Below are 26,959 nucleotides of genomic sequence, written 5' to 3' on the forward strand. Positions count from 1 at the left end.
TGTAGGCTATGATTGTTAGTTTTTAATGAAAGGATGTTAAATAAAAATAGCGTCTGTGCAGCACTTAAGGTTTTAAGATTTTTTCAGATGTCAGTCTGTATACAGGAGTTCTTGGGCTGCTGCTGGGTTTGGGTGAGATGCTGTGGTCGGTGTTGTGGTGGTTGTTGTGGTTGTTGTTGTTGTTGGTGGTTGTTGTTGTTGGTTTCTTTCAGCTGCTCTCCGGTGTTGTTGCTGTGAGAGTCCGGCTCGGCGGGACACACCAGGTTGACATTCTCCTCGGTGATGAAGCACAGAGGCGAGAGCTCCGGCGCGTGGCCCAGGGAGGACGAGGTGGAGGTGGGCGAGTGGGGAGTGATCACAGCTCCTTGTCCGTGGTTGGAGGAGGAGGAGGAGGAGGAGGAGGAAGAGGAGGAAGAGGTGGGGCAGGTCTCCAGACGGTCGTTCTCCACCTCGGGCAACGGGCTGACGGTGGCGAAGCGCGTGTGGTAGTCTCCGCCGCCGCCCGAGCCGTGGCTGCAGGACGTCTTCATGCTCTCCAGGTCGGAGCAGCTGAACTCGGAGAAGTGGCTGGAGTGGGAGTCGGCCACCGAGGGCAGGCTGCCGCTCAGCGAGGGGGAGTCGAACTCGGACGAGTTGGTGCTGCGCTGCTCCAGCAGCTGAGCGTCCATGTCCTCGCGGGTCTCGTTGATCTTGGTGCCGCCGCCGCCGCCGCCACCGCCGCCACCGCCGCAGCCTTTCTTGCGCAGCTTGCCTTTGCTCTTCTTGCCCCCGGAGCCGGAGGAGGAGCAGCAGGACGCCTCCTTGGCCCACTTGGCCGAGGCTCCCTTGCCCTCCGAGGAGGCGCAGCCGTTGGAGGGGCAGGTCCAGCCGCAGCGACCCACGTGGCCGCCGTCGTCCACGCTGCTGCTGCCGCTGTGGTGCCGCAGTTTGCCGGGTTTGGATTCAATGTCGACCTGGACCTCCATGCTGTTCCCATCTCTGAGACAAGACAAAGACAGTTTAGAAAAAAAACTATACAGTATAGGCTCGTCTCCACTGCAGGCAATTTTACGGGGCCGTTGGTGCGTGTTTCCACTGCAGAAACCCCTGAACGACCGTCTCCAGGAACTTTTACGGGACCGAAAGGAGTCCCTGCCTCGGAGTAGGTACTCAGATCGGCCCCGAAAAACTATTACTCGGTGCTGATTGGTCAGACTCAAAGTGGGATGTGACACCGAGAGAAAGCCCCGAAATAAGCGGCATTTTCAAAACCCAGCGTTATTTAAAATAGCATCGACGCGGCCGGAAAAAAGAGAACAAGTCAGTAAAAGACATATGATAGTAGTAGTAAAGTACGTATGATAAGTGGACAGAGAATTTACAAACACTCTCACAGCGGCATTGGTTTATTCACCTGTTGCCTGTTTCTCCGTCTCACAGTCCACTGTGACATCACTGTGTGTGTACGGTAGTTGGTGTGCGCTGTGCTGCAGTTGCTGTTTGTTTTAGCTCATTTCCTCAGTTTTGTGTTGTTGACTCAATTCACATCACTGATTGATATAATCTGAGTCAGCACCATTTGGCCACTAAGAGTGTTTCCACATAATAGCCTTGATTAACGCCATATTTGCCCAAATTGAGTTAAATGTCCCCGACACCGTTTCACAATGAGGGTTTCTGGAGGGAGACCAGCCACACGGGAGCACGGCGGCGATGCCAGTGAACAGACTTTTCTCTTAAGTGCTTTATCCAGATATTAAAAAAAAAACAAGTAAACGGCACTCACCTGTCCAGGGGCATGTAGGCGTTAAGAATGGATCCAGCCATTGCTTTGGTGCTAGCATTGTCACTGATTGTACCGAGGCTGACGGTGCCCGATTCTCCGCTGAGGCTGCAGCGCTCCTTCTGCACATCAGCCTGCACCTCCAGCCTGACGACATGTGAAGGGGGGGAGGGGAGGAGGGGGGGATTTAGATAATGCAAGAAAGCACCAGCGAGTCCAAGTGTGTGTTAACGTGTAAATCCCGACGACATGTGTTTCTGTTTCAGTACCTGTTTAGGTAATTGACCATGGCACTGCCAGACAGGCTGCCGGTGATGCTGGCTCCGGCCAGCGCCATGGTGGAGGCCGTCTCACTCAGGTTGTCTCTGATGGCGCCCAGACGGTCCATGTGGCTGCCGCTGGCGCTCAGGCTGCCCGTCAACCCCCCCACACTCCCTTCACCTATACTGGGGTTGTTCCTTGTGTCCGCGACTGATGTAGTATCTGGAAAAGATACAGAAAAATTAATGTTTGACATTTTTGATTGAACAGAAATGTAAAAAATGAAAATAAGGTTCATTACCTTTAATTGTCAGTGCAACTGTTTTTAGAACAGCGGAGCAGAGCCGTGAGCTGCTCAGAGCTACGCTACGGAGGCTAATGGGATTTCTTGGTTTCCCTCATCAAACTCATCAAATACACAATCCAACAACTCCAAAACCAGGTTGCAAAATCACCACTGCCAATTCACCACGCTATGAGATAAAAATGCAACGTTACGAGACAGAGTTGTTTTTGAGGTAAATACAGATACTGCTTGCCGAAAAACTGCCCCAGATGGAAAGGCGCATCAGCGGTTTTGCATGAATTTACCTCTAAAACAACTCTGTCTCGTAACGTTCTGTTATTATCTCATAGCGTGGTGAATGTGCAGGTCACAACTTGTCCACCAGAGCGTTTTGGAGTTGTTGGATTGTGTATTTGATGAGTTTGATGAGGGGAACCAAGAAATCCCACTAGCCTCCGTAGCGTAGCTCGCGACTCTGCTCCACCGATCTAAAATTAGCTTGCACCGACAATTAAAGGTAACGAACCTACTACTAAAACTATAGGGATTATGGCCATGGGCCAATTTGCCAAAATGTTGAACTATCCCTTTAAACTGGGCCTGATGAGTGTTTGTGCTGTTTGCTGACTCAGGCATTAACACAAAAGGCCTTTGGGTTTCAGTGAGGGTGGGGGGGTGGTGGTGTTGGTGGTGGTGGGGGCAGTAAAGCTTACCAGTGGCGGCCGCCCCGCTGCCAACATTCATGTCGTTCTCGTCATCAAACTCTATCCGAACTCCTTTGCCGTTTCCAGCCGAGACGCCACAACCTCCACTGCGGCACAGAGAGATGGGCACGACGCCGTAGACGTACGCAAGCATGATGGGAACACCAATGCCTGAGAGGGAGACAGACACGGACACAGGGACAAGTCAGACCACAGCACAGAGGGGGAAAAAAACAAAAAAACAAAAACTGCGTAGGCCAGAGATGCTAATGCACCGAAATCATAACAGTCTAAATCTCCTTCAACTTTCCCATCATTAAAAGCAGCTCAGACAGAAATCTAATTGACTCTGAAAACAAACTTGTGTATAACATGAACACCAAACTCAAGGAGGGATACGTCAATACAGATCTCCAGGCATGCAGAGAGTTAGAGCAGAGAGGCAGAGACACAGAGGGGGAGGGGGAAACTGGAGGAGACTCACCGACTGTGACTGCAGCTACCACTGGAGACACAATGACGGAGAGCGTCACCCCGCCGGCGATCACCAGGTTCCTCTTGTGGTTGGAAATATCTTTGCCTTCGTAGCGGTTGTGGATCTGACAGAGAGGACCAACGACAGGGATGTAGTCAGATTACAATATAATGAGGATTCAATCACACTGTTGCCTTAAAGGAGACATATTATGCCCCTTTTTCCACAAATTAAAATAGTTCACAGGTGTCTTAAAGACATGAAATACCCCAAGGATCAAACATCCCATCACTCTTTTCATGTGCTGAAAACAGCCCTGTTCAGAACGGCTGGTTTCAACGCCTGTCCCTTTAATTGCAAATGAACCCCGCCCCACCCTCTCTACAGGTACCGATACTCACAGGTAGGGGTGGTATTATGCAAATTTGATAACTAATGACATCATTGTATGTCAACTGAGGAAACAGCTTGTAAAACCACATGGATTTCAACGTAGGGAGCCTGAAAATTACACATTTTTCTGTCAATTCTCTCATCTTGGGGGCCTGAAGGCAAGTTAAACATCCACATATGTGTTAAAGAGCCTTCAAAAAGTGATATTTCCCCTTTAAAGACACTGAACTAGAAGAGCGTTTGACCAGTTCAGCGATTCCTACCAATTCAACATTCATTCGGTTAAAATAGTCGGCTCATGTGATCAAGTTTCCTCCAGCAGGATATATGAAGTTCTTAAGTGCAGCAGCATTAGACGCCAACCTGTTTACACACTCGTCTTGTGCAGAGAACAGATTGTTTCCTTTTTGGCTCCACAACAAAAAGAGAGAGAAAAAATAAACCAGGAAGTCTTCGGCTAGTGCCGTTTGGGCTGGCAGCTCGTGGAGGCGCTGGCTGCTGCTGCCGACACCAGCTCGAGGAAAAGCTCAGAACAAACCAACTGTACTGCCGCCCATCGCAAAACTTTCTTCCCTGTACCCTGTTCTTTCACATCCCCGTGCGCACTCTGCTAGGGAGTGGCCACAGAAACAAACACAGAGCCCAGCGTTAGTCATTCTCGGGACTTAAACGCCTTCTCAGCTGGCAGCCGCGCCAGACCAGAGTGGGGAAACTAATTCCTCGGTTTACAGTGAGGGTGCAAAGTGCCAGTGAGCAATCAGCCACTACAGCTGGATGGATGTGGAGGAACGGAGCTCGTGTCACGGTCACATGTATATAAGTCTGTCAAAGCACAGAACACAACTTTATCATTGTAAATATCAGATACTATATGATACTTACAATGGAAACATTATTTAAAATGAAATATACTTTTTAATTAGATGTTATTTAAGAGGGAAACACTCTTGCCAGTTAAGATTTAAGTAATTAGTTGTTTCCAATCCAAGAAAGTCCACATAACAAAGGTATACATATATACACACACGTGCTCCCTCTTACCGGAACAAAGACACTTTGTTGCAAGTATAATCAGTTCAGTTATGACCAACTGTTTTATGAGCCGTCAACAGTGACAAAGTACAGCTGCTGTGAAACTTAGTGTTGTATATGAGTAAAGAGAGTACAACATGTGACCCCACAAACAAGAAAGTGTCCGTGGCTCTGGTGTGATGAGTCATTACAATGCAGATTCAATATTATGACTAAAAAGCAGCTCTCAATCAGCACCTATGAAATTCAGGTGATTCATGTTGAGACGTTGCACTAGTGTCATGTGATCACTGCTGAATGTGGTCTGGTCTGGTCTGGTCTGGTCACGGGGAAAAATTTGTTGGCTCTGGCTTCTTCTTGGCAGGATTAAGAGGGGAACTCTGGAGAGTCTGAACTTTCTGGTTTTATTACAACGTCAAACTGTCGTTAAACAGACCTGGACTAATGGCTGATGCAACACAAAACTGTGTGTACACACGCAACACACACATGTTATTAAAAAAATGACCTCAGCTGTCTTGTGGTTTCTTTAGAGCCTGAGAAAAATGTCATTTTGAACATTTTTCAATATCACTAGTTCCTCACTGTTGGATATACATGCTGCTCTTATCAGGCCAAGTTTGTTTCTGCTATTGATGATGCGATATGTCTGAAGTTATGTAACACTGAGTACGTTGAAATCGCAGATACATTACTTCAGAGAAATGCTGTGTAAGAGGGAGGGGGCTCTGAAGCACATCGGAAGTGATTCAAATGATCGACATGCAGCACTGAAACCCTGCGCTTCGCAATATTCAACAGAGATCAGTACAGTCGAGTGTTTGAACAGTAACACTCACCTTCCTTCCCACGTATACAGGGATGCCGATGATCATGGCGGGAATGGCGATGCCAGCGATGAGGGCGATGCCAACGGGGGCACCCACGAGTGTTCCCAGCTGCCACAAAATCTTCTTCTTCCTGCTCCACGGCTTCTTCCCCCAGAAAGTACAGCCTGATGGACTGAAAGAACGAGTAGACATTTTTGAGCCTACGCATACTATAATAATAGGTCTTTAGCTTTTTCATCCAAATTTTGAAAAGATGAGCGCTATGATCAATTAAAAAATATTATTTAATCAATTGAGTCAGTCTTTATCTATTCAGACACCAAAACTTTCTGCATATGAATAGGACTGTTCATGTAACATGTGACTGAGGTTTGGAGTTCTGGATCCAGAGGGTGGGTGGGTTGTATTTGGGGTTGTGATTTTTGCTTTGAATTTATTTTTATTCTAATTTTTCCATTATAATATATTATTTTTTTACAATTTTTTGCTGTTTTAGGCGTTTATTCATGTGTATCTGTATGCATCGGTATGGGTATGCATGTGAATATATATCTTCTGATCTATTTTTGTAACATGCCTACCGGTATCTATACTTTTCTTTAAAATAAAATGAAAATCTGATCTCAAAAAAAAAACATGACTATTCTTCGCCTCTTCTGTTTTTAACTTTTGATACCAAATCTCGTCTATCCTGTGCTCTAGTGTGCGCTGGAAGTTTTTTGAATTCATGACAGTTCTGTATGTGTTGACATACTGACCTCAGGTAGTGCAGGTCCGAGATCTCCTTCATACAGAGCCAGCAGAACTCGCATCCGCAGACGGCGCAGGTCATGTGGTTACAGCTGCCATCGTTCATCTTGATGATATAAGCAGCACAGCGCGGACATGGTTTGATGTCATCAGCTGAAAGAGAAAAGGAGAATGTGATTTAACCGCTCATAATTGAGTTTCACTGACTAGACACTGTATAATGCCACCGCTGTCAGCAGACGAGGGCTGGTCAGTCAGATAGCATCACTTAAATTTCATCACGGTGTTACAAAAAGTAAATGGGCAGTCACGCAACTATTCTGCATTTGTGTGTGTGTTGTGTGTGTTGTGTGTGGAGTCAGCTAACCTGCAGCTCCACTCTCTTGGCTGTAGCTGAGTGAGGACGAGCGGACGGTCCTCAGGCGGAGGCTCTGGGCTCGCTGCTGCCGCGCTGCGTCACAGGTTTGGTTGGGGTGCCACAGCTGCTTACAGTGGTAACAGAACTCGGTGCCGCAGCCCTCCCTGCCGCACGTGATCTTAGGACAGCTGGCACACCCGAAGGCTATCACTGCGTACCTACAAGAGGAGGAAAAAACACATTCACACACATACATTAAATAATCGATTTGGTTCGTTTCCCTCTGTCAGAAGGACGGGATCAGATTTCTATGTGCTGTCTGAAATTACTTCAATCCCTTCACACAGGTAGGATGAGCTTGCATGGAGCCTGACAAATGCACATCATGCTTTTCTGACTTCAGCTTTTTAACATATCACCTGCAAACGATGTGTTTTATAAAGAGATCCAACCTGACCCAAGTCATTTGTATTTTCAGCCTGGACCGGCGCATCCAGTCGGAAGTTATTTATTTAGTGACAGAAAAGTCAACTGGGCTGGGGTCCGTTTTAACCCCAAACGCATATCGTCACCTATGCTGAGGAGGTGGACACTGTTGCATGTGAACTGGGACAGAACTACTGTGAGACGTTCAAATTGAGCACAGCTCGAATTAGCTGTGCATGTAAACGCGCTGACTGTTTTAAATCCTAGAATTCATTGCAACATAACCAAGCAAATTGGTGTTAAAACTGAAATTTCTCTAAATGATAAAGAGAGACTTGATTTTACATTAATTGTATGCAGACTCTGTTCTTGATGATTGGTTAATGCTGCCCCCCCCCCCTGTTTTTTGTTTGCTTCATCTTTCCCTGTCAATTATCTGATTTTCCCTGTTGCATGTGAACTGGGACGAGGACAGAACTACCGTGAGATGTTCAAATTGAGCACAGCTCGACTTAGCTGTGCATGTAAACGCACCGACTGTTTTAGATCCTAGAATTCATTTCAAAACTTGCAGTTGTGAAACTCCTCAGCTTTTTTTTTTTTTTGCGTTAGGAGCCAAGCCTCCAAAAACAGATAAGTATGACACCCAAACAACTGGACCGCACCCTTTCCCATTTAATAAGCCTGACTCCACAGAGGATATGTTGATCAGGTTCAGGAGTTCCCGACAGTGAGCTTCTCATTTATTTCACATATCTCCAGTCAGCCTGAGGCACTGCTTTTCCTTAGTCATTTGTCTGATGGTTTCCCAGAACTTCCTTGAGGGCCAATCAAAAGTCTGTCTCTATTGCTTCACACACACACACACAGACACACACAGGACTCACTCCTCCCACACCCAGGATTTAGTGTTTATAACCGCTGCAGCTCCAGACAGGAGAGCCCCGTTGGGACTATCGCAACAACTCACAAAGACCTTCTGTTCGATTCAACTCCTCCGTACTGCTTGAGAAATTCTTGCACAGGTAGGACATAATGACCTCTGACGTACGGGGGGGAGAACAGCCACCCCGATCTGACACGTGTCTACAGATCTGATGATCAACCACATCATAATGAGCCTCTTCAGCGTCGAACTGTATGGAGCTCAGTTTCCCCTGAATCCATCACACTGAGACTGTAACATCAGTGCCCTCAACATCCGTGTAGTGTAACTAATTTAAACATTACATTTCCTCTAACCAGGGTCAGGGGAGTCTGGCACAAAGGGATTAAGTACTTAAATAGGTCCATATCTGAATACAGCCATTAGAAAATAAGCCCTTTAATGAATTTAATACACTTTATGTACCCCTTTCACTCCTAATTTTGACTCATGGAGAACCAAAGTACATGCGTGGCTGTATCTATAATGTCAGTTTAGTAGAGCTGTTTAACAAATGCTGTGTGTTCATTTCTTCTGCTCTGGATCAGGTTTCACATGCTACTTGTCCCAAACCTCTCGGAAAAAAACGCACTTGTAAAACTGTAAAAGTGATTGACTGGACAGACATTAGTGCTCTGACAATGACAAAAGCCTCTGCAGGACACGACAGAGGAACCAGTAAGAGGAAATGACAGAGCAGAGAAAAAGCTGCAGAGAAATGGAAAAAACTGAAATGGAAGGACACGGCGGCCTCAGAACCAGAGACAACCTCGTGTGGACAAATAAAGTCCTCCAGCACAAGACAAACGCGTGTGATGTCTGACTCTGACAAAAAACATGGAAACAAGAGGAAGGAAGGAGTTGGCTGATAAAACACCGCTGGCCACAGCTGCTACTGTAAAGTTTTGTCTTTCTTTGCTTTGGCATTGTCGGCCCCGTCTGTGGTCGTGTGCTTCGCGAGAGGAGAGAAAAGCATAAATAGGCCGCGCTCCGTCTCGGCGACTGCTGCCATCATCGATTCAACACACTCTCGACTGTGTGTCGTATGAGCACCGATAAGAGGCGACCAGTGCACACAGACACACTTCAACCTTCGAATACAGCCAACCGCTGTGTGACATCCATCCTTCTTACAAAAGCAAATGGCTGCGTAAGTACCTGAGCAAAGGAGAGAGCAAGACAGAGAGGATCAGGAGTCGAACAAAGAAACCTTTTCACCTAGAAATGTGTGCTGGGCCTGTTGTCACTAGATCTTTGTGGCTTTTGTTTTTTTCTTCCTTTTTTTCCCTGAATCAGCCTCACAGAGAAAATGATGATTCAATCAATTTTAATGGTCTTTGCTTCCTCAATTTTGTGAGTTATGAAGTTAAGAGACTCCAGACCAATGTCCACTTGGCTACATACAAATGAGCTGCAGATTTGATTTGTCAGTGAGTCCGTCACCGTTTGACCCCGCGGGGCCTCTGCGAAGGCCGACTGCAGTGACACTGTGGGGGACTGGGTGGAAAGCAGGCCAACGAGTCATCACTCAGGAATGGGATTAAACAGCAAAACTGCAGCAAGTAACACACTCTCAACAGTGTCTCAACAGTGAAGGAGACAGACACAGCTGGTTTAGAAAAGAGACTTCGAGCGGCAGGGGTAGTACGCGGTCACGCTAAATACATATTACACAACGTTATCACACAGTTACAGATCAAGTTCAACTCAAATGACACAGAAAATTCTGTTAAATATTTGTTCTTGGGAAGTCACCGCTATCCATCGATACCTGAATGATGTGACACAGTGTACACAACGATGATGTAGGCAAAGGGCTGGGCAGAGCAGCAAGAGAAAGGGTGGGGAGAGAAAAGTTTCTTGTGTCCAGGGCAGCGGTGTCAAACTCATTTTAAACTCTTTTCTTTGTTTTACTGCATAGAAGTACATCATTTAGATGTTTACATCAAATGAATTATCCTTTTACAAAACACATTATGAACAATTTGACATTTCTTGAGACAAATATCTGCAATTTCAACAATATTATGCCTCTTCTGTCTTCTATATAATTTGCACAGTTGGCAAATTCTTCCCACGGGCTGGATTGGACCCTCTGGTGGGCCGGTTATGGCCCACGGGCCGCACATTTGACATCCCTGGTCTAGTGCTACCTAGAAAGATTCACTGCTGGACAGTTGCCTGTGGAAATCTGCACCACGTAATAGATCAATCTGAGACACCCTTTAACACACAGGCACCATTCTGTTGCACAAACAACATTTTTGAAGAAAACACTGTCATTTTCAGCGGTGATGTGACAAGATCATGTGAGTGGAAGCAGAAGTTAAGTTAAAGGGATAGTTCAACATTCTGGCAAACTGGCCCATTGCCATAATCCCTATAGTCATAGCAGTAGGTTCGTTACCTTTAATTGTCGGTGCAAGCTTTTTTCAGGCGGAGCAGAGCTGCTACGCTACGGAGGCTCATGGGATTTATTGGTTTACCTAATCGAACTCACCAAATACACAATCCAACAACTCCAAAACGCTCTGGTGGACAAGTTGTGACCTGCACATTCACCACACTATGAGATAATAACGGAACGTTTACCTCTAAACTTTCTGTTATTATCTCATAGTTTGCTGAGGGAAACCAAGAAATCCCATGAGCCTCCGTAGTGTAGCTCTGAGCAGCTCGCGGCTCTGCTCCGCCATTCTAAAAATAGCTTGCACCGACAATTAAAGGTAACGAACCTACTGCTAAAACTACAGGGATTATGGCAATGGGCCAATTTGCCAAAATGTTGAACTATCCCTTTAAGTTAAATCTATTAGTCCTGTAGGACATTTGTCTTGGACATGCAGGCTGCTACATATATGCATACAATGATATAAAGTGTGACTTCACTGCTTACCCGCAGTCCGGCGCAGGGCACCAGCGGCAGTCGGGATCGGCCACCAGCCACCTCCGCAGCATGAACTCCTCGTACTTCTCCATGAGCGCCCGGTCGCTCAGGATCATGCGGATGTCGTGCGGGTTGAAGCGCTCCGAGCACTCGGGGCAGCTGATGTTGACGCGCGACTCGGAGATCTCGATGCGCAGGTACTGGCGCAGGCAGTCGATGCAGGAGCGGTGGTGGCAGGTCATGATGTCGGGGAAGTTCTCCCTGGAGTGGCGCAGAAGGCACAGCGGGCACTCCAGGAGCTCCGACCCCACCCCACCCCCCACCTTGGAGGAGGAGGAGGACGAGGTAGAGGAAGAAGGCCCTGAGGCAGATGAGGTGGTGGCGGCGGCAGCAGCAGCAGCAGCAGCAGCGACGGCAGAGGCAGCTCCGGTCCCGGCCACAGAGAAGAAGGCAGAGTTCTTGTCGTTACACATCTCAGAGTGGATGCTCTCGATGCTGGCGATGCCGTCCACCCCTCCAAGGCCTCCGGGTCCCGGGTGCTGGAGCTCTCGGGACCTCTGGCGCCCGGATTTGGGCTCCCGTCCTCGCCTCCGGAACAGGGAGGTGAGGGAGAGACGCCTCTTCTTCGGGGCCTTCTTCACCGAGGGCAGCGAGATGGAGGAGGCGGTGGACTGCAGGTCCCGGTCGGAGCCCATCACCCCGCCCCCGCCGCCGCTGCCGCCACCGCCGCCGCCGCCCAGCTGCTGGTGCTTCTGCAAACTCATCTCTCCTGGGGGAGGGGAGGGGTGCGCCAGTGGGGAGCCAGGGTTGGGCAGCCTGTCCCTCACATGTGCGGGGAGGTCTGGGAGAGGGATGGGGCTGGGGGAGGGGGTGAGGTGGTGGATGAAGGAGGGGGAGGAAGGGCCAGGGTGGGGGGATAGGGCTCCAGAGGGCCCGTCTGCGTTTAAGACATGATGGCTTCTCCTGATCAACCTCGTGGTCACATCTAATAGCCGGATTTTGACGGAGGGGTGGGGGTCACCTGCTGTGAAACTGCTGCAACAGAACCTGGAGAGAGCAAAGAGAAGAAAAAGAGAGAGAGGACAGGAGGGAGGGAAAGAGACAAAAAAGGAAAGAGATGTTAAAACATGTTCTAGTTTGTACATAATTTCATGCATTTAAAACCTAAATGAGTCCGGGTTTAAAAAATCGATTTTGCGATTCATATCAATCTTCATTTAAAAGATTCAATATCGATTCATGGATCTTCTTATGTAGCCATTACACTGTTGCACTGTTTACTTCTGGAGTGGGTCAAGTTAAATAAATGTGCATTAATGTTACTGCTTTTCGGTCAATTTAATACAAACATGAATATTTTTAATAATACACAAGGTTAGAGATCTCAAGGAAATTTAAATCGAAAGCAGCTGGACTTGGTCATTTGTCTAGGAAGACGTTTCACCTCTCATCCAAGAGGCTTCATCAGTTCATGTACGCATCTGACCAGGCTGGGACTGGTCCTAGCCTGATAACTATTTGATATGATAACTACGATCTGGACAAATGAGAATATTCACAGGCTCACAAGGTTAGAGAGTTCCATCTTCGTACAATTTGCAACATTAGTTTTGTGAAAATCTCTTTCATAACCAAGCAAATTGGTGTTAAAACTGTAATTTCTCTAAATGGTAAGGAGAGACTTGATTTTACATAATTGTATACAGACTCTGTTCTTTTTTATTTAGTTTTTTGTTTGCTTCATCTTTCATACTCCATAATCCAGAGGCGATTGTCTTGCAATGTATTGTTAACATTGATAGCTAAAATAAATAAATAACTTCTCTAAATGAATCAATATCAAATCAAATCAGGACCTTGTGAATCGGAATCAAATCAATTCAGTAAATCAATCAGTAGTGATACCCAGCCCTACTCCTAATCCGGAACTACTGTAAACAGGTTTTCAAATGCAGTTGCTATTTTCTTTTTGACATTTGGCTCAGTTAGTGTCACAGCTGAGCTGGCAGAGTGCAGGTTTGCGTGGCTGATCGGAGCATCAGTAACAGATGAGAGGAGAGGACAAAGAGTCAACAACCTTGGACGGTATTGACGTAGAGACGCACGCGCTCAGATCTGACTGCAAGATCAACAGAGGCAAGGCCTGAGCCCAGACTGTCCTCTGCTGATAGCGGCTGGAGATAAAGCATGACAGAGCAGAGAGTTTGCCTTGGTGGACGACTGGTCCCTCACTGACAAACAACTCAGTGACACTGCTGTAATTAAATCACAATCGCAAATGTGTATTAAGTGAATCACTCAAAGTTTAACGTTTAACAGCTATGTGTCAACTTTTATACCAGTCTGTCTGTTTATTTATGTGAGTCTGTCCAGTGGTTTTTCACACAAAACTGACACCTTCCACAATAGTCATCTCTGTCTGTCTGGGCTAAATCTGAATATAACAGAGACAAAAAATACATAGATATTGTTTTGAACCACTTTAACCTACTTGAACTCCTGCTGGTGACTATCTCTCATAGAAGGCAGCATCGAAAAAGTCATGAGATATGTCACTACAGACTTTTAAAAATAAAATAAAAAATAAAAAACTCCTTTAAAGGGGAAATGTGCAAGTCTGGTCGCTTTTCCTCTGTGTTGCTAACCATCCTCCCAGCCGTGGGCATTTGTTTTCAACAAAGCCAGCGAGAAAGCAGTCCATAGAGCGGTACATAACGTTAGATATCATTATGCGACATTACAATGTGTATATTTGTGTGGTCAAATCTGTCATAAACAAGAGATTACGGGTTACGGGGCACGTTTGTGTTGCGCTGTTCTTGCAAGGTTGGTTTTCAGCCCAGAGACGCTAGGTGGAAGTCAGAGAGCTTCCATTCTCCCTGGAACAAGTTACAAGTCATTTATTTAACCATTGCAATTACTCCAAAGCTGTTTAATTAAAAATGTAGCATTGTTAAGCTAAAAATCCTGCATGGTTCCTCTTTAATCTAGCAATAAATACAAATGCTTAAGTTGCCAACACTGCAACACTACAGCACTGCAAACACTCCTGTAACTGAAACTGTGCCAATTCATGTTGAAAGAGCAAAGGCCAGTGGGAAAACTTGGAGCACTTAGCCCACGACTGTGTAACATCCTGTATGGACCAATAGCAAAAGGCCACTTACATCCAGTAACTAATATTTAGCAACAGCAGCACCGTACATTTCTGTGTTTTACATCTGTGCTGTGTGTCTCTGGGAGTGGTGATGGGGTTGGTGGAGAAAGAATGTCTGTTATTTTATTTTAGGAGAGTGGTGCTACCGAGGTCCAGCTTGTCTGTCGGACGTCCATGTATCCTGAGTGTGTATGTATGTGGTTATCCGAGTCTTTGGTTACACCTTGGCGATCGACCATGCTGTGGAAACACACACGGCGATGCCAAAGGGACACAGACGTATCCATACACACATCCATGACCTACATTTATGAGCGACGGTGACCTGCAGACCATGCTCCATCACTCACAGACACACACTGTGCATGTACATGTACCATCTAAGAGTTTAAAACAGTGAGTACCCCTGCAAATCTAAACCACTATACCAAAAGATCACATGCAGCACATACCAGCTCTGCAGCTGCAACCAAACACTGACAAGATCAGCACCACACATCTCTCTCTCTCTGAAACACGTGCTCTTCTCTCTCTCTCTGCTAACAACCCAACCCCTTCTCTCTGTCTCTCACTCACTCTCTCACACACCCACCCACACACACACACAGTGGACAGTGATACCCTCCCTGTTCCACAGCTCTGACTCCCCTCGCTTTGAGCCAGGACTGAAACAGAAACCTGATGTGTTGGGGAAGGGTTGGCCTTCGTATCTCCCTGCACACATGCAAGGAGACATGGGACCCTGAAATTACACCTCTTGAATTTACAGACACGTCGCACACACACACAGCTGATTGTTTTTTCCCTCCTCTCTTATCTCCTAACCAAAGACATCTTAATCTCCAAGAAATTTTGTTCTCAAGCACGATGTTGCTCAACATGTTACCGCTAATCTTCTCTACTATCATTTTAAGACTTCTGAGGAGTCCATGCAGTCACGCATAAATAATACAGCATGCTTTAAAGAACAAGTGTCTTATAGCAAAGTCAGAGTTTGTCATAGTAACTGCCACCGAGCACCGAGATGTAAAAAGGGAAACAGACAGCACTACGTTAGTCAGGTAAACTCCTTCAGCTTTGACCTTCACAATGTGGTGCATTCATTCACAAGCAAGGCTGCAGTTCAATAGTGTTGCTGTTGAATGCACTGTACGGTGAACGATTGATGACCATATCACTAATGATCTACATCGGATCCATACTATTACACCTGAGCAATCACATATACTGGGCATTTAATCAATATATCAATATATTGGCAAAAACTAGTATGAACAGGAAACAGCAATGACAGTTACAGTGTTAAAATGCAGAATTTAACTGAACAGCTGTTAACAAAGACAACAACACTGGTAATAGAGGCTGATAAGGCCTTTAAAGAGGAACTATGCTACATTTTTACCTTAATTACACAGCTTTGGAGCAACTGCGATGTTTAAATGACTTGTAACTTGTTCCAGGGAGAACGGAGGCTCTCTGCCTTCCATGTAGCGTCTCTTGGCTGAAAACCAACCTTGTAAGATCAGAGCCTCCGACCCGATGCCCCAGCTCTCGTCTCTGTGGCACCATGACACAAACGCGCCCCATACACAAATATACACATATTATTAACGATATCTAACGTTATGTACCACTCTATTGATTGATTTCTCGCCGGCATCGTTGTTAACATATGCACATGGCCAAAAGGAGGGTTGGCAAAACAGAGGAAAAGCGACCGGACTTGCAGAGTTCCTCTTTAAATTGAAAAATCTAAGTTGGTATGAAATGCGCTATATAAATAAGGCTGCCTTGCCTTGCCTAAATTAGGCATTTTCCATAAGTCCAAAGGTCTGATGTTGTATTAGAGCATGCAGGGGGTAAAACATACCAAAAAAGATGTATTTAGAATAAAAGCGTAGTTGTGTGTGGATGCAGCATTCGGGTACAATGTGCAGTAAACTGTGTGAAAGGCTAAAATATTTGATTTGACAAAGAAAAAGATGACTGAAGGGCAAGTCCTTCATTATTCTGACCTTCCTGTCTCTCACACGGCCTCCACCACATCCAAATCATCTAAGGAGTGTCTGCCCAGGCTTATTCTTACTGAGGGGTTAGCTGTGCGTGCGGGTGTGTGTGACGACGAGAGGCCTGATGATGCTGACAGATTAGACCAGCTGCCTCATCTGAAGGCCCTGCCTGGATAAGTCTCACTCACAAAATGAAAACACCTATATCAGCTCATTGTCTGTCTGTCTGTGGAGCCGTGGTCAGCAGTAAAAGGCTCTTCTCATTCAGTTTGCTGATTTAAATATATTAACACAATCCAGTGCGAGTGGAAACTGGGGGATGAGCACTCAGAAACACAGAAAGAGAGAGTGGGGGTGGGGTAACTAGAAATCATGATACAACAGGGAGTGAGAGTAAAGCCCTTTGCACACCAAGTTCGTTATTTTCGTGCAAAATTGCCGCACATTTAAAATGATAATTCTGCATTACAAGCAGGTCCCGTTGCTCTTGACGTCCTCTCAGGGTTGGATGGACACAACATTTACTTTTTATTTTTTGATAAGTGAGAGGACCACAAAATCATCCTCACCGCCTGATGACTTTTATTACTTTGCATTTTTAGTATCTGTTCCAAACGTCGGAAAGGGAAACAAAACGCATGGGAATCAGTTGGGTGACAGATTAGAAAAAAAAAACGAACCTGGTGTGAAAAGACCTTAAGACACAAACATGGGGACATGAGAAGAGCAAAAAGAAAAAAAAGGATGCTGCAGGAGGATGTGAAGAACTGTTAGCTCTCCTGAAGTATATTTCCCCTCATTAGATTAATGTAATTTCTTAAGTAGGCTGTGGACAAACACTTAAAAAATATAGCATATTATATTATATAATATAAATAAAAGAGAAGCCGTGAGAAGCCACTTGAATGCATTTCTACTGGCCTGTGTACTTTACAGCATCTACACAGCTACACACGTCCCCAAAATGACCACAGAGATTAATTAGAAAGAGTCAGTAATTTCTGGTTATTATGACATTTATGAGTAATGCCGGAAAAACTCGGATGAGAGTGCGGTGACCATTTCTTGTCTGTATTTGGAGTGCATGCATAAGAACAACAAACTGAGAAAGCAGATAGAAAGATGGGAGCTGGTGAACGTAGCAGAGCTTTTCCTCGGGGACAGAGTTCATTAGGCATTCCTGAGAGGGAACACATCCAGTACCGACCCCGGCTGACCTGCTGCAGCCTGGGAAGAGTAAGACTCATTCAGCACACACTGAGAACTACGACACACTCAAACATTTAAACGCAACACAGATTTCCTGTGGCACAGATTCATGGTTTTCCCCTAAAAAACCCATCTCTATCTGCACCTACATGAATATGGAAAAATATTCACATGAAGGAAAAGAAAAGGAACCATTCTGAATTACCCATGTATACATCAGGGTTTCCTCTACATGTAATTGATCGTGGCGCGCCGCCATGGCAAAATAAAAGCCGCCACACCTTCAGAATGATGATTTTTTTTTTTTTTTTTAATGTTAGAACAATGTAAAGCAGGGTTTCCACTACCAGCTACCATTCCTTTGCACCCCTTTCCACTACACAGTTACAACCCTCGACTCGGTTTAGGTGCTTTTCAATCACAGCTGAGTTCTTCATAGTTCCTCCTCAGTAAAAACGAAACTTATCAACCAGGGCATCCAGCGTTTGCCATTAATAAATGAGTCTGTGGCTGCCGCGCGACTCTCTCCCTCGCGCTGTTTCTTTGTGTGACTTCCGCCCGGCTTGACGTGATCGCTCGCGGCTCGTGCACAAAATAGATCAGACGCCGAAACGAGCGCTGCAGGGCGCAAGCCGGCCGCGGAGGATTTGGACGCCGAAATGAAAATGCCCCCGCTTCTTGGCCCCGGCGTTATAAGGTCCGGCCCCCGAATTGGCAGGGCTAACCGATACCTGTTTAACTTTAATAACTCAGTGACTCAATAAACGGTCCATGAAAAAAAAATTTTTCCAGCAGATATCTTAGTTACAACATGATTGAGCTAACTGGAGTGGTTTCATGTCGTGTCCGACAATGGGAGGGTTTTAACAGTTGACGTCCTGATGTTAGCTTTGCTATTGCCGTTAGCGGTCCCTGTCAGCTGAGCCACTGATGCTTTCTAGACAATGTGATTGCCCAAATCAGATTTGTCTAAACGGTGATAACTGCGTGAAAAACATGATATATATAGTTAAACTCTCGTTCGTTACTATTGTTCTCATTCAAATTACGTGCTGGTTTTCTACCCGAAGTAGTTGTAAACAACAAGGCGATTCGTTGTATAGCCTCATCAAGCTGGCGTAGACCCACTTGTACCGGTGCTCCACCTGAGCAGAACAAGAACCACGGTCACCAGAGACACGGCTGTAAGCAAGACGGCATGATGAAATTTCTGTACTTCCTCTTAGCAGCTCATAAAATCAATAAGAGCAAGCGCTGCTAAACCATTTCTCTATTTGAAAATAAGCAAAAACTGCAATTGGTTGTGACACAATTTGTAAACGGAAAACAGCACTGTGGGCAAAGAGAAGCATCACAGAGAGATTAGAATCACAACTTCTGGTAAGTTGTTGTTGTTCTGGCTCTGGTTAGCCCATCGCTGGTGTTACACCCTGTTCTGTGACATGCCAGGTTCTGCAAAAAACCTTTCATACTGGAGGGGAAATCCTCTAATCAGGAGGATCACAGCAGTGTTCGGTCAGCCACTGTCAGTTTACTGCACTAAATGGTGGCATTGGGTCAAACAGAAACACATTTCAACAACTGTAAAAGATTGCAAAAGAATCAACTGGTATACTACACTCAACATGAAAAAGAAGACACATCTTCCACTTCAAACACAGGCTCATACCTACACACAGGAAAAAACAGTCCATTCACACACGTTCGCAGGCCTTTGAAGTTCTCACCGACTTGTTTTCCTGCGATTCTGACATGCTGGTTAAACATAAACCTGCTCAGACGAACTCTCCACTGAAGGGTAATTACACAGGGTACAAAGCCTTCATGTCTAAGTCTCGTCTTCTCCTTGGCCAGCGAAGGTAAACCAGCACCTTTCATTAGTCAGAGCGGGGAAGGAGAGGACCACCCCGGGTGACCCAGCAGTGCAGAAGAATACCTATCATTCCTCTGGGTTGACAATTAGATCTGGGATTCTGCTGCGTCTAAAGTTAGCCGGCAGAGACTCACTGGTGGTGAACTGTGTTTCTATAAGCAGTGAGCAGTGTGTGTGTGTGTGTCTGCGGGGTTACATACGAGCCGGGGCAAAGGAAATTCCTCGCAAACTGACTGCAACGTCTCTATCAGCGCTCTGTTTGTGGAGGTTTTATAAGACCATTAAGACTCTTTATCAAGAACCTGTGACCTGTGGTCACGTTAATGAATATACGACTGGGTGGCTTTTCTCAACAATCTGGTCTTATCTCCAACATGTTTTCCTTCTACATTAATGATTTAGCACTTCAAATTAAACCTTCTAGCACTTGTTGGCATATCATTATATTCATATGACTTATTGTACATGCTTAGAAAACACAGTAGTTGTGCGCACATCCAATCCTGTTTTAGGCCAGGTGCTGGATGATCAGGGGATCCAAACAGAGAAATCATTTCTCATTTCATGTCATTTCTTTATAGTTGCCTGAGGAAGACCATTTGGGGCAAAATGTGTGTTTTTTAGTCAATTAAAGAATATTGTACATGCTTAACATAAAAGAAGACCTGCAGATTTGCAGAATGGTGCTGGAAGTGGAGGTGAGTTGGAAATGCTGTCATACTGATCATTACAAATATCTTAGTTTGATGACAAGGACATTTTTGGCAGGCAGAGGACTAGATAGATATCTGTGCTGAAGTTTAACTGTGGTAATCTGGGCTTTCATACTTATACACAACTCCAGCTGTGCGTTTCCTGTGACTGTACTTCTGGCATGTGGGGTTTCTGCGAACATACAAGTTGTAACACTACATAATTCTTTGGAAACGTGAAAATGTCTGATCATAGATTAAAAAACATTCAATCTGCACACTTTGCCATCCCTTTGGCTAATGACACAGAATCCTCATCTTAGTTGTATGATTTGTGATTTTCTTTTCCTAACAGGTTTAGATCAGGAGCAAACCAATTCTCATGTATAGAGAGAAATAACATCCCGTTAATCATAAAGAAACTTACTGTCTCATAAATAAAAGCACTGTAGAACATTGTGTGAAGTATAATTTAATCGAAACACAAAGATCCCTGTGTGTGCAGTCTGGCTCAGGAACGCTGCCATTAGCCCAAACGACCAACAGGTTTAATGGCACTCCAGAGGACAGACTTTGTTGTGTGAGCTGAGGGTAATTGAGACTGATGTTCACTTTTTTTGTTTTGCAGTCCCGTCTACAAGGACGAATGAGATGTTCCTTTTATGTCTTCTATTTATTAAATTGGGCTGGATGGTTTTCGTGTATGCTTCAGGGGAGGGAACTTTTTTGTAGCAGAATATCTTTTGAAACCTGCTGAAAAAAAAAACATACATTTGCAATAAAATATTATCCAACGTTTGAATGATACAACTTTTGATGTAATGTTATCCTATGATGTACGAGCATTTAATGTGCCTGTCATGGCACAACAAAATAAAATGCCAAGCCACAGTCGGGCATGGCAGTCGTATCTTGGTACAATCTGAAATTAGTTATCGCATTTCACACAGTTGTTGCACGGAAAAGTACAAATACCAGGACATAGATTGTGGGTACGGATATACAACCAACTAGACAAACAAAAAAACAAAACAGACTCAATGATGAACCAGCAGATGTACGTATGTTTGTGGCCAGGGAGATGGCACGACACCGATAAAAAGGCTAGGACTGAGAAAAAGGCGGACAGCCAAACATGCGGCAGCTGAGCCGGTGTAGTCAGCCCGTCAGTATCACTCCAGCTACATTCCTGACCTGCCTGTCTCCTGTGTAATGTTGCCTCTTTGCACATTCCTGGGCTTCTATGGGGCTGGGGACAGTCGCTGCATTAGTGAGGGCTTCCACCGCATCATGGGCAGACACAGCAGCAGCCTCCTGGCAGACAGGCCGGCCGAGCAGCTATTGACTGATGTGGGATGAAGTCAAACAGTGTGCCTTCCTTTTCACCAAAGTGTGGAGCAAGCTGAAAAACTGGAGGGGGGGTGGGAGGGGGGTGTGGCTCTATTTAAATGCCTGGTTTAACCTTGCGCTAGCGTGGTCAGCGAGGATTCAGATCCTATCAGTGATTAAAATGAATATCTCCCTCTTTTGCCGAGAGCAAAGTTTAGACACACAATGCATATTATTTACAATACGAGATAAACATTAAACCTAAAGGCGACAAATAATGAAAAACCTTACGCTTTAGATCTGACACTTCAAGATACAAAAGGATTAGGAACTGAACAGAGCAAACAACAACCACAACAGCAGTGTAAACAGGGAAGGGACTGTTTAATGTACAAAGGAGAGGCGAGGCAGGCCGACAGGGGGAAGAAAAGGAAAAGTTTCCAACCCCAACAAAGCCAGTACAGTCTCCAGCTACCCTCCCTCCCCTCCTCCCAGACTTCCCTCCTTTCCTCCCTCACTTCACTCAAGAGGGGAGGAAATGAGGTAAGCATCCTGGCATTTCTGCTCAGCTGAGAGCCAGGAGCTCGAGAAAAGGGTGTGAAGTTGAACTGGTAAACTGGGATTACGCGATACATTTCCCCGGGTAACAATGAAGAGATATAAAAGATATACGTGTCTAAGTTTGGGCGAAAAATGACAATAGAGTGAAGTTAAGTGCAGTAAGACAGAAGGATTACACTATGCTATGTTCACGAGTCATCACTCCATTTTTAACAGGCATTGCATTGGCCAGATGCAATGACTCAGATCAGGATACAGCGATGTGTGACTAAAAACAAAACAAACACAGCACCCTTGTTCAGACCACACCCACCTGGCTCTCATTTTGATCCGAAACCACACCTAGAAAATCTAGAAAGTCTCAGGACTTTATCTTGAAAGACTGTGATGCTATGGCCATGTCAACATCTTTCCAGAGACACACACCAAGACAGAGAGAGAATTACGCCTGATGATGTACTCAAACCTCCTGCATGGTAGTTCCCACTACAGTGTCTCCAGGATCACGTTTTGCCATCTTGGCCCACAACACACATATCATCTTATTTCGTCAACAATGGCCATTCACCATTCATGCGCCTGTCCAAACACCCAAGCCCAAAATAAACTCAAATCAAGTAGAGTCTTGTTTTATTGCTGTGGGTCTCTGACCTATGTGTCATTCTACCTAATATCCAGAGCAGCACTGTATTCTTCACAGTTTTCTTTCCCGGCTGGCTGACAAGCTTACAACCAACAGTAGTAAAACATTATTACGATGTTCTGTAGGGTTGCATCATTAAAAACTTACTTCACATCTGGCACATCCACTATGTGGAAACGTCTTTCCTATATCAGACTTCAGAGCAACTCTGGCAACTCTCTCCTGCTCTGAATTAGATTTTAACCTAGATTGGTTTGACAAAAATGTATCTCAGTCCGCATCCTCAGTCTTTTCCCTTGTAAATGTGAAACACATTTGAAAATACACTGACTTTTTGTCTTTTTCAAATAAATCAGATCGAAGCATGATACCAACTTATAGAGGTAGCGTTTAACTAGGCTAGTGAGGTACAGCTGATAAAATCTGTTAACTTCTGCCTGAAACTTGCCTGTTACTTCACAAAGACCACTACTGTAAACTGCCACTGTAATCATTGTACATTGTATTGTAGAAAAGAAACACTCTGCATCACTTCTTGTGATTGATGCAGGTTTTCTCACTGTGCTCAGTTACTAGGTACTTCTGCTTTGCAGTCAGGATGTCTTACCTTTTGGAAGTCAGCTTTTGGTCAGACAAGATCAAGCACAGTTTGACAAAATAGCAACACACCTATCTCACATGCATCAACATGTTACGAAGATAGGTGCCATGATATAGGTGCCTGAACATACCCGATGTGTATGTCATAATCAATCAGTACGTTTACATGCACAGCTTAATCGAGCTATGCTCAAAATTCGATTTTGGCATTTAATCGGACTTCTGTCCTTGTCCCAGTTTACATGCAACAGAGAAAATCGAATACCTGACGGTGTCCGTCTCCTCAGGCGGCGATATGCTTCGTTTCAGCGGGTTAATACGGCCCCCTGTCCTGTTGCCTTTTCTGTCACAGAGTAAAAAACTGAATATAAAATTCTCAACTACAGTCCCCAACCAGACTCGCCGGTCTTGGCCGGGTTCGGGCTGAGAATGGGATACAAATTACGGTCCATGGGCTTCCTTTCTCTCTCTCTCCCTCTCACTGGTCGCACTGTGTGAAATGCACTGAATCGGCGCTGACTTTTTTTCTTTACTTGGCCGGGTTCATGCAACTTCTCTGCTCCACTTTGTATCATCTCTACTGTTGTGGAGCATGCGCACATGCATTGTCCAGTTTCAGTCCGATTAGGGTGTATACATGCTGAAGAAAATCGATTTCCAATTGCATTATGTGGGTGTCTTAATCGGAGTTGGAGAACTCCAATATAAGTCGGACTAACGCGTTTACATGCACTTCAGTTGTCCAGTTATAGTCGGATTAAGGCAATAATTTGTGTCATGTAAATGTACTGAATGACAGCATGGCAATGTGTTGGCCACCACCACTGCTGGCCTTGCCTCAGTGTTTACCATAGAGCAAGAGAGGGAGGTCACACACACATTCTGTCAAAAAATAAACCCAGTGAGAAAACAGAGGCCAGGTTGGCATGTTGGGCTAATGACCTTTCTTTCTCAGAACGAACAGATCTACAAAACATGCTGCTCGGCCTCGAGACACTGACACCCGTCACTAATGACTCTGGAGGGCTGCCTGCCTCCAGCACTCATAAATGACTATACACATGGTCTCATCCAAATAACTGACTGTGGCGGTCTCCATTAAAAACCTATAGGGCGAGTGCTGACAAAAAAGTACGGGGAGTAATTTTCAACATTTTTTTTCCCTAAACTATGAAATCATATATAATTTCATGGTTAAGTGTACAGTATAATTACAGTCTTTCTTCAAGAGCTCCCAAAATCAACCAATTAGAGGGACGTAATGTTAGTCATTGTACACACATGAAAGTTCATGCCTTTGGAAATGTCAAGACATTGTTTGACTTGTTTTTTCCATTAACGTAGCAACTTATTATTATTTGCAGTATTAAATTAATGTGAAATTTAATTTGCCCCGTCACAGTTTCCCGCATATAGCCAACACACTTGTACACACACAAACACACACAGAAACACACACGCTCTGACCAGATGATTGTAATGAAGCTGTTTGCTGTGTGTAGGAGCTGCGCTGTGATTTAAGAGACAAGAAGATCGGCATACAGACGCCACTCAGATCATTTGGTTCAGTTCCTTATCCTGACTCAAAAGTTTCCCATACAAGCTAAAATACAACACAGGAGTTTCCAAACTAAAACAGGTACAGCAGCATTTTCCAAAGTCTACGTTTTATAGGCTTGAAAGATTTGAGGCAATGTGCGCCCCAAACTTAAACACAGTAGAAGTTTTGCATTTTAGTGCCGATACTGACCTCTTTTCGTTTGTCTGCCCCTTTACAATATTAACAGACACTATGTAATAGAGAAAACGTTATTGTGAGTAACAAGATAGCCAATTCAGAAAGTATGAGGTGTACAGAAATGGTGACTCCTTGAGCGATAAATTAAGGAATTATTTTACTCTTCTTAACATTAGTATTTTTGAGTAGAGGGTGGCTGCAGTGGCTCCTTGTAAATTTTTCATATACTGCATTACCAACACGTGCAAACAACAATGACAGGGCAAATGCAGTAGGTGTCAAAACATATGAGCCGAGCATTCAGTCTTTACTTCAGTCAGAGGGGGCAAGACCAGCAGGGCAACTACACAGGCAGGCAGCCTGGGAAAATACACAATTTCTACTCTTCTGTGTACAGTGTATACATTCACTACAATAACACAGTTGACAATTACTTTTGGAAATTGACATTGACCAATTATGGCCTAATGGAAACTCAAGCATGTAATGTGTGTACGCTGAGAAATACTAGTATCCAGCAACACTGCAACAGATGTTTCTTAATCTTAAACAATACCCTACTTGTAAACATACACAGTCACTGTTGTATAATGAAAGATTTGGCCAGGATTATGAATTTAACAAGCAAAAAAGGGTAGCTGAGCCAAACATTGTCTGAATAATTCACCTGAATAAGAAGAGCTCTAACTTAAAATCCAGATTTAAGCAGTGAATGATTGATGGAAAACACACCGGTCCCCTGGCAAAGAGTCCTGTTCACAGGATATGTCATAAGTCTGATCATGTTGATCCAAGGTACATAGTAATTTTCCACGTTTTGCTGTTGTTGGATACCAGATCATATCCTTCTTGCAAGTGATATGATTAGTTTCCTGCATATTCACATTACGTGTGGTTGTGAGCAGTGGTCTCCATCCTCATTTTGGTTAGTACTACACGGAGTAGACCAACCAATACTTAAGAATTGATTATTCAAATAAACACTAATAGGTTTAACAATATGTTTTACCAGAATAGAAAGAGAAAGAAAAACTTGGCAACAAGCTACCTAGATGAGCCATTTCTCAAATCTATAACTAACACTAATTTGGTGTACTATGTAACACACATAACGTTATAAAAAACCCTAAAATCACAACTTTTTTCTCTTTCTGCTTGCTTTTTTCATCCTATCATGGCAGTCATTAGCAAACCAGCCCTGCTGCTGCCCCAAGTTGAACGAACTGCTCGAGTACTTGGCGTTGACGTCTTCTTTTAAATGGCTACAAAGGTCTAAGCAACTCATGTACGGGGCAAACATGTCACGATTTAAAAAACAAGACAAAGAAAAAGTTATAACCATGGCAACCGTAACGTTCTATACCGTTACTTGACTTCGACTTCTAAATAACGTTAGACTGATAGCTTAGGGGTTAGCTACGTAGTTAATTGTGTTAAATACCGCTTCACGTTGCCTCCCAAATTATCACCATCTGGTACACGTCCAAACAGGGGGGGAAATGGGACACATGACGTTAGTAAAATATAATTAGTTCTGAACCAGAAGGCCCCTTTTTCATAGATCTCTCTCACGCCTTATAGGAACTATTCAGAATATAGCGTTAGCAGCTGGTTAGCAAGGGTTAGCTAGAAACGATGAGAACGTACCGTCTGTTGCTAGTGACACTTGTTCCGGAGACAGTTAACAAAGAAGAAAGGGAACCGTTCTGCTTTCCAAAGGCAATTTCAAGTGTAGTAGTCAGTTGTCCCTCTGCAGTCCGGTGAATTACGTCCCCACTGCTACTAGCACTTATTTTCCTCTGCCTTTAGGTCCCACCTATCCGCTCCGTTTCGAACGACAACAGCTCCTATGAAGCTCGCTCTGTTGTTCGCTGCTCTCGTTCTAGCTCAGAAATTCAAATAGTATCGCGAGATTTTGATATTTGACCACAGTTTCATAGGCATGTGCCTAATGATAATGATTCAGGGTTTTCGATTTCATTTTTACAACAGAGCGAATATGCCACCTGGAAAACTAATAATAATATTGATGATAATAATAAAACGTAACAGTATATCC

The 26,959-nt window shown here is 44.7% G+C and overlaps 1 protein-coding gene across 2 annotated transcripts; it reads right to left on the reverse strand.

Annotated features, from left to right (window-relative positions):
* rnf19a (ring finger protein 19A, RBR E3 ubiquitin protein ligase) lies at window positions 1-26,801 on the reverse strand. 2 transcript variants are annotated; one of them, XM_085802929.1, is made up of 10 exons: window positions 26,548-26,801; window positions 11,099-12,136; window positions 6,861-7,069; window positions 6,502-6,646; window positions 5,753-5,915; window positions 3,498-3,612; window positions 3,023-3,184; window positions 2,032-2,245; window positions 1,766-1,909; window positions 1-978 (listed from the first exon to the last, which is right to left on the reverse strand). In XM_085802929.1, the coding sequence occupies exons 2-10, from the start codon at window positions 11,851-11,853 to the stop codon at window positions 84-86; spliced, it is 2,802 nt and encodes a 933-aa protein (XP_085659055.1). In that variant the 5' UTR covers window positions 11,854-12,136; window positions 26,548-26,801; the 3' UTR covers window positions 1-83. The 2 variants fall into 2 exon arrangements, with proteins under 2 accessions (XP_085659055.1, XP_085659056.1); XM_085802930.1 differs by lacking the exon at window positions 26,548-26,801 and adding an exon at window positions 23,428-23,482.
* Window positions 26,802-26,959: the final 158 nt, after the last annotated feature.

The sequence above is a fragment of the Trachurus japonicus genome, chromosome 16 (assembly GCF_045865225.1).
Source record: "Trachurus japonicus isolate A0001 chromosome 16, Traja_1.0".
NCBI classification, from domain to species: Eukaryota; Metazoa; Chordata; class Actinopteri; order Carangiformes; family Carangidae; genus Trachurus; species Trachurus japonicus.

Coding starts and splice junctions, on each gene's coding strand:
- rnf19a (XM_085802929.1), bottom strand. CDS start 11,853: ATGAGTTTGCAGAAGCACCAGCAGCTGGGCGGCGGCGGCGGTGGCGGC. Junction 3,613..5,752: donor CTGTATACGTGGGAAGGAAG/GTGAGTGTTACT, acceptor CCTCTCTGTCAG/ATCCACAACCGCTACGAAGG. Junction 1,910..2,031: donor ATGGTCAATTACCTAAACAG/GTACTGAAACAG, acceptor ACATGTCGTCAG/GCTGGAGGTGCAGGCTGATG.